The sequence below is a fragment of the Oryctolagus cuniculus genome, chromosome 10, assembly GCF_964237555.1.
Source record: "Oryctolagus cuniculus chromosome 10, mOryCun1.1, whole genome shotgun sequence".
NCBI lineage: Eukaryota > Metazoa > Chordata > Mammalia > Lagomorpha > Leporidae > Oryctolagus > Oryctolagus cuniculus.
Window position 1 is genome coordinate 97,214,655 of NC_091441.1, and position 7,642 is coordinate 97,222,296.

Below are 7,642 nucleotides of genomic sequence, written 5' to 3' on the forward strand. Positions count from 1 at the left end.
CGCCCCTCCCTCAGGGCCCCTGAGCCCGGCCCACCCCCTCTGCTCTGCCCCGGGGCCCCCCTGAGGCCTCTGTGCCTACCTGAGCTTCCCATTGGGGGTCACCTGGCAGGTGGCCGACTTGTCACAAGTGCTGGGATAGCAGATGGCAGCGCAGCCAGCGGACGTGTTGTGCCTGATGCTGGACAGGCCTTGCAGACAGGAGCAGACAGCCTGGCCGGCGGCAGGGGCCAGAAGGGACAGCAGCACAATCGGTGAGAACCGTGGGCATCCGCTGCGCCCACCCAGCAGCCCTCCTGGGCCCCCACCACGGCCCTCCAGGGGCAGGGCTGCCATCCTCCCCGCATCCTACAAGGGGGCAGCCAAAGGGCCTGGGGCTTGCCGGGGTCCTGCCGCCGGCGTGGAAGCGGGGAGGGCGGCGGGGCCCTGGGGGGCGGGGACACTGACTCACCTTGCCTGGCTTCAGGTACACACACGAGGTGGAGTTCCTGGGGCAGCCCCCGGAGTTGGTGGTGCAGGGGTCCACGGGCAGACACACCGTCCCGTCCCCGGCGTAGTTCTCGGGACAGTCGCACTGAGCCTGCCCTGTGGGGCTCACCGAGCACCGGGCCAGCGGGGAGCAGGGAGACGGCTGGCAGGGGTCAGGCGCTGCCGGGGCGGAGGCACCCATGTGAGCGGGGCACCTGGGAGCCCTGCCTCCTGCACAGTCCAAGGGGGACTCGGGCTGGCCCCCGCCCTAGGGAGAGCCCCACCCACAGACGGCACCGGCTGTGCTGGTGGGGGGCCCTCCCAGCCCTACCCCCACCCCCACCCCCGCTCGCCTCCAGCCCTGTGTTCCCAGCCGCAGGCTCACCCAGGCATCCGCTGCCCTCCTGGGTGTGACCAGGCAGGCACCGGCAGGCGGGGGCCTCTGCAGAGCACTCGGAGTTCCGCGGGCACTGCAGAGCCCGGCAGGCGGGCACCTCTGTGCGGACAGGAGAGAGCTCCGTGAGCGCACGAACTCCCAGGCGGGGGGAGCACGGGGCAGAGGGGCTCCGGCTAATTTGCTGTGTGACTCTGACCACAGCCCTGCCCTCTCTGGGCCTCCGGTCAGTGGAGGTCCTGGATGACACCCTACCCCACCCCTCCCCAGGACCAGGCTGCAGGCAGAAGTCCCGCCCAGGACCCACCACTCCGGCTGCCCGTTGCCCCAGGCCAGCCTAGCAGCACTGCTCACCTTGGTCACAGCGGGGCCCACCATATCCAGGAAAGCACTGGCAGCTGCCGTCCCCTCGCGGCCCATGCCTGCACACACCGTGCACACAGTTGCACTCTGGGGAGGACACACAGGGACAGGTGGAACACCAGCCTCATCCAGACACACACAAGGTTGTTGGGTCCTTGCCCTCTGTTTTTAGACCTCAGCTATGCAGCTGCAACCCCAGGAGTCCAGAGAAGGAAAGGGAAGGGGAATTCAAAGAGGGCTCCCTGGAGGAGACCGCTAAGAACAGCATGTGCAAAGGCCCCGGGGGTGTGACAAAAGCAAGCAGGCATCCCTGCAGGGGGTTGGCTGTGGGGACTGCACCCCTGGGGCCCTGGGACACCTTGGGCCTGTCTTCCCGGCTAGCAGGTACTCACTTGACAGGCAGTCAGGCCCAAAGCGATCGGTGTCTCGGCACTCCTGGCAGGCGGAGCCGCTGAAGTTCTCCTGGCAATGGATGCCCGAGTCAGCATGGCACCTCCAGGCCCCGTCCCCAACCCTGCGCGGCTCTCACCTGGCACACACAGGTCCCGTTGCCAGCTATGCCATCCAGACAGGTCCCACGGCCGTTACATGGGGTCTCGGCACCTCCAGGGCACTCTGTGGATCCCGCCCCCAGAACTCAGCTCTATTCCCTCAGCCCCACCCCAGGGCAGCCAGAGCCAGGGCAGTCGCTTGTTGCTGGGGGTGGCAGGCAGCTCCTGCAGGCAGGGAGCCCAGGGCCACCCGTCCCGCGGCACTGGAACCCGCCGTGGCCCAGGCAGCCCCGTACCATAGCACTGGGAGCCCCAGTAGCCGGGGCAGCAGGCCTTCTGCACCACATCTTTCCAGCACTCCAGGCTGCAGCCACTCAGGGACATCAGCGCATCCCCCAGCCGGACCTCGTAGCTGGGCAAGAGGGGGGACACGGTCCAGGAGGGGCTCCCACACTCAGCCCCGACGCTGCCTTCCATGGCTCCCGCCCCGCCTCCCCTCTCTGCCTGGCTCGGGGCTGAGCGCAGGGTCCCGCACACAGTAGGCACCCAGCACACCCCACTCTTCCTCCCTGGTCTCTGCTTCCCTGGGGACTCCAGTGGCACGCACACACGACTCCTCGCCCTCAACCCCGCAGGCCTGTCGCCCCCTCCTCCGCCACCACGCCGCACGCCCCCGCACCGGCAGTCATGGAATATCTTCTCCGGGAAATGCTGAAGCCAGCCCCAGGGACACGCCTGCTTCTTGATGACAGCGCACGTGGTGCAGGGGACATGGGTGATGAACCTGGTCTTCACGTCACAGCGCTTGGACCGCACCTGAGCCAAGGGCAGGGTGTGGCATGAGGGTCCCGGACCGCGCACCCAGGCCGGGCACCCTCGGGCCTCGGTTCTCGGGTGAATGGGAATGCAGGACGCAGGGCAAGGCCTCAGGAACCCACGGTGCCACCAGGCCGGCCCCAGGGGGGAACCCAGACATCTCGCCCCACCTCAGCCCCCATCAGGAGAGCAAAGCAGAAGCCAGGCCCGGTGGCCCTGCCCAGCCACCCAGCAATGATGCCAGGTGGGGAGCCACTCCTGCAGCCTCTTCCTGCTTTCCATCTAAAAATCAGCAAGTAGGGCCGGTGCCGTGGCACAGTAGGCTGAGCCGCTGCCTGCAACCCTGCCATCCCGGATGGGTGCTGGTTCAAGTCCCGGCTGCCCACTTCTAATCCCGCTCCCTGCTAGCGCCCCTGGGAAAGCAGCAGATGATGGCCCAAGACCTTGGGCCCCTGCACCCATGTGGGAGACCTGGAAGAAGCTCTTGGCTTCTGCCTGGCCCAGCCCCAGTTGGTTGTGGCCATTTAAGGAGTGAACCAGTGGATAGAAGCTCGCTCTGACTCTTCCTTACACATAAATAAATCTTTGGAAAAACAAAGCGACCTGTCTGACATCATCCAAGAGCGCAGGGACTCGGCCCTCATTGTGGCACAGGTGGGGTGCACAGGGGGCCAGCCCTCCCCGCGTCACCAGCAGCCTCCACCCGCGTGGCTGTCTTGTGTCGCCCTTTAGCTGAGCTTGAAGCCCCGCCCTGCTGCCCACAGCTCCGAGGAGCCCCGGCCCCAGGGGCTGCGGCTGGAGCGAGCTCCTGCACACGAAGCCGTCTGGTCTGCAGCACTCGGCCGGAGCGGTCTGGGGGCACAGCCCCCACCCACAGGGTCCACAGGCCCAGCACCAGGGAACGGAGAGGCCCCAGGCGGCTTCCTGGAGGAAGGGACAGCTGACTTGGGGTCTGAAGGCTGCCGGGGAGTTGTCAGAGGACTGCTCCCGGCTGAGGGCACAGAGGTTACGGTGGGGAGCAGGAAGGCGCAAACACACACGTATGCCAGGCCGGGGCGGCCCCAGAGCGCAGCCTGCGTTTGAAACGCGCCCCTGGTCGCTTCCTGGGAACGCAGGAGTGGTGGGGGTGGGTGGGGCAAGAGGCCAGCGCCTGAGGCTGCTGAGGCGGAGGTGGGGGTTGGGGGGGTTGGAAGTGAGAGTTGAGGGGGGTGGCATGCTTTGGGGTGAAACTCGGCTCCCAAGAAGGCATGGAATCTGGGAGGGGTCTGTTCTGCCACCATGACAGGGCCCGAGGGCCCGACAGCCCCCCTCTCTGGCTGGCCCAAGCCCCTGCAGTCTGGCGCTGGGGCAGTTATGGCAGCTAATGCCCAGTAGCCCGGAGCAGCACCCTGGGGGAGTAGGAGGAAGGGGCAGACGGGGCGGGGGGGCGTCCTGACGGAGGCGAGTTGTGGGGGCGTGGACAGCGGCTGCTGGAAGCCACGTGCGTCCACGCGGCCTTTTCCTAGAGCCAAGTGCAGATGTGAGGATGCTGCGAGGGGGGCACAGGAGAAGTGGTGGCCGCAGCACTTCCTTCCGAAGCGCACGGGGTTCCCGGGCCTCTGCGGTCTGCGGGGCGGGGGGGGGGGGGAGCTTCTGGTGGCAGCCTCGGTGCCTGCCGCAGGCCTCGAGGCTGTGGTCTTGCTGCCCGCACCCTGAACCTCAGCTTTGCTGAGCCAGAGAGTGACTAGGAAGTTGGGTAACTCGGGGCGGGGTGGGGGCACTGGAGCCAAGGAGCGGCTGGCTCAGGGCACGGGCTTGGCGGGCAGCAGGCTCCCCCTCAAGGCCACCTGGGCCACCAGGCGGGGGACAGCCCTCCCAGGAGAGCCTTGGCTAAGGGCTCTCCTGCAGAGCCCCGGCTAGAAGCAGCCGTGGGCGAGGCAGGGCCTGTGTGTGTCAACGTGCGTGCGACAGTGATGGATGGAGAGCCGCTTCCACACCCAAGGCCGCACTCAGGCCCCGCCTCTGCCTGGGACCAGGAGTCAGCGTCCGCAGCTGCCGCCCGATGCCCTACCGTGGGGCCTGCGGGCGGCGAGAGCCCACTGCTAAGTCAGCCCCGAGCCCCCAGCCGGGCGCCCCGTCTGTGATGTCTGCTCCCATGCAGACGTGGCTGGAGGCTGAGGAGCAGAAAAGCAAGAAGCCTGTTGACGGAAGGTGGAAGAAATCCCCAAAGCTGGGAGCAGCTCCTGCAGACTTTCCCGGGCTCAGTCCAAAATCCAAGGAAGCCCCCGCCCCCACGCTTCTCCCGGGCGGGCATCAGGGCAGGGAGGGGACAGGACTGGGTACTGGGCAAAGCCCCTCCCGTCAAAGCCCTGCTAAGAGTGCAGCCTGCCAGCGCACACCCAGCTCCGAGCAGGCACGGGGGACCCACCGAGTGCTCAGGCCCCGCCTGCACGGCGCCTGTTACCGCCTGCTGACCCACGCCCCTTCCCAGCACTGACAGAGGGGCTCTTGGGAGGCCGGCAGAGAGGCTACAGGTGGGAGGAGAAGCCAGCACCTCACAGCCCCCACCACCAGGCCCCGTGGAACCTGGGTCCCGGGCCAGGGCCAGCTCTGTCCCAGCCCAGAATGGCGGCCTTGGGAGGCCAGAGGCATGGGCTCTGATGAGGGACAAACCTCCAGCCCCGGGCTCAACAACAGAGACCCTGTTCCCACTGCCCAAGGAGCCAAGTCAGCCTCTGCCAGTCCCTCACATTATACCCATGGGGAAACTGAGGCAAGGAGTGGGTGGGCTCAGCACAGCAGCCCTGTCACCACCATCACCTTCGCAGCCTCCCATCAACCTGTCCCTAACCCCGGCCTGAACCCGAAGTGGTGAGACCCCTCCCCTGCCACCTTTCTGAGGGGGTCCAGGCATCCAAGAACCAGAGTGAGCTGGGGGCAGGGCCCTGACAGCGGAGTCCTGGGCAAGTCGGCCTGCCCGTGAGTGCCACAGTGACCGAGGTGCAGAGGGACTCGGCTCCTCCTGTGATGTCCCCTCGCCAGCGGGCAGGCCCCAGCCAAGGGCATTCGAGCGCCACACTCAGGGTGGAGGATTCTTCCCGAAACTCCAGTCGGAGCAGCGTGCCCCTCATGGGGCCTGGGCGGCCGGGTGGCCGGCACACACAGTCCCGACAGGAGCACGCCGCGGGGCGTCTGAGCCCAGGATGGCCTGCGACACCCTCCCCGGCCCCTGCTTCCTCGCCAGCAGCACAACAGGACGTGTGCCCGGGGGCAGTGAAGGCTGAAGGGGACGTGTCCAGAACAGAGGCTGTCCTAGGGGCTTGGGAGGCTTCCTGGTGGCAGCTGCTTCCTGGGTGGGGTGGGGGTGAGCAACTCAGAGAGCCTCCTGGCACCTCCGACCCAGGCGGGCGCAGGAGGACCCCTCACCTGCAGGCTGGCGAGCCCTGGCACGGCTGCCCACTGCACGCAGCTGGAGCCAAGTGGGTGACTCACCCCTGCCCCCCAGGTGCCAGACACAGACCTCAGCCCCAGGGAGGGGGGCGCAACAGCCCGGCCGCTGGGGTCCTACTCAGGCCTGGGCCCCCCACCCAGTCCCTGCCTGCTCCCAGCACTGGCGCAGGGCAGGGTAGGGGATCCTAAGAGCCCTACAGCCAGCTCACTCACCTTCTGAGCCCTGACGAGGCTGGAACCGGCCAGCAAACAGAGCAGGAGGAGGCCCCGGGCCCCCACCATGGCTGGCGGGCGCACGGGGCAGGAGAGCTGGGGGAGTGAGCTCCGGGAGGCAGGCACAGGGCAGCAGGCGGGACGGGGCGGGCTGTCGCCTTAAAAGCAGCCGGAGGCCCCACCATCTCACCCTCCCCACAGGAACCTGCCAGGATTTCCTTCTGCGCATCAGCGGCCGGCAGCGGAAGGGAAGGCGCTGGCTGTGACCTCCCTCCGCGTGGACGGCCCGGGCCCCCTCTAGGCAACACCGTCTCAGAGCCCATGCTCCCGGCCCCAGGCCTGGCCAAGTCCAAGCAAATATGAATGGCGCCCAGACGTGTCTGCAGAGCCATCTCTGGTCAGGCACCCCTCCCCCCACCCCAAAACTTATCTGCGTCCCCCACCCCAGCCTTCCAGCTGCACAGCGCCTCATGGGGCTGAGTCGCCACCAGGCACATGTGACCCGCCAGCCCCTCGTCCCCCAGCCACCCAGCCCCTCTACCAGCTGGCCTCCCTGCCCTCCCCCCCACCCCCTGTGGCTCTGACCCGCCCCCACTCACTCTGCTCCAAACACAAGAGCTTTCCACCCACTAGGAGCCAGCTCTCAGCCTCAGGCCTGCTGTTCTCCCACATTTTCACGGCTCCTTCTCACAGCCTCAACTCCAGCCAAAGGTGTGACATTTGCAGGAGGCCTCTGGTTTGCACCAAGCTCCTGTGCTAGGCCCGAGGAACTAAACCAACCCCAGCCGCTGGGCCTCAGTTGATTGCAGAAGCCTCTGTAGCCAGTGAAGTGACTGCCGGCACCGGGTGTTGATTCGCAGACGGAGACCAGCGTTCGCTCAGTGCGGACAGTCACTTAGGCACACACACGGGAGCAGGATCGACCGGGGAGGGGGCAAGCAGCACGAGGGCCGCCCAGGGGCAGGGCGTCTGAGGAGCAGCTCCAGCTGTGGTGGTCCGGGGTCCGCTGTCCGCCTCTGTGCTGACTGACGGGGGGGGGGGGTGCTTCTACAGGCAGGAACCACCTGGGAATTGGAGGATCCTTCCCACCCCCAGCCAGCCTGGGCCAGGTCCTGGAGGAAGCAGGAGCAGCCCGGCAAGGAGGAGGCTTTGCTGGACAAGGAGGAGGATAGCATTACAAGGGGGGGTTGCAGAGACTTCCAGCTCACTCAGACCTCAACTAGCTGCCTGCCTGCTCACCCCACATCATAGCCAATTAAGCTGCTTAGACCTCACCTGTTTTCTATAAATGCTAATCAGCTCTTCGAACTTTTTTTTTTTTTTTTTTTTTTTTTTAAGGTTGATTTATTTGAAAGAGTGACAGAGGCAGAGAGCAAATGGCTGCGATGGCGCGGGCTGGGCCAGGCCAAAGCCAGAAGCCCAGAGCTCCATCCAAGTCTCCCACGTGGGTGGCAGGGGTCAGGCCCTGGGC

General features: G+C 66.7%; 1 protein-coding gene across 1 annotated transcript in view; it reads right to left on the reverse strand.

Annotated features, from left to right (window-relative positions):
* STAB1 (stabilin 1) overlaps window positions 1-6,354 on the reverse strand; it is a 25,258-nt gene extending 18,904 nt beyond the window's left edge. The window contains exons 1-9 of the mRNA XM_002713382.5: window positions 6,172-6,354; window positions 2,393-2,529; window positions 2,010-2,125; window positions 1,752-1,837; window positions 1,615-1,684; window positions 1,214-1,309; window positions 851-961; window positions 449-645; window positions 80-210 (exon numbers count right to left, since the gene is read on the reverse strand). Of these exons, the coding sequence (XP_002713428.3) occupies window positions 80-210; window positions 449-645; window positions 851-961; window positions 1,214-1,309; window positions 1,615-1,684; window positions 1,752-1,837; window positions 2,010-2,125; window positions 2,393-2,529; window positions 6,172-6,240 (1,013 nt within the window). The 5' untranslated portion in view covers window positions 6,241-6,354. The remainder of the gene's footprint in view (window positions 1-79; window positions 211-448; window positions 646-850; window positions 962-1,213; window positions 1,310-1,614; window positions 1,685-1,751; window positions 1,838-2,009; window positions 2,126-2,392; window positions 2,530-6,171) is intronic.
* Window positions 6,355-7,642: the final 1,288 nt, after the last annotated feature.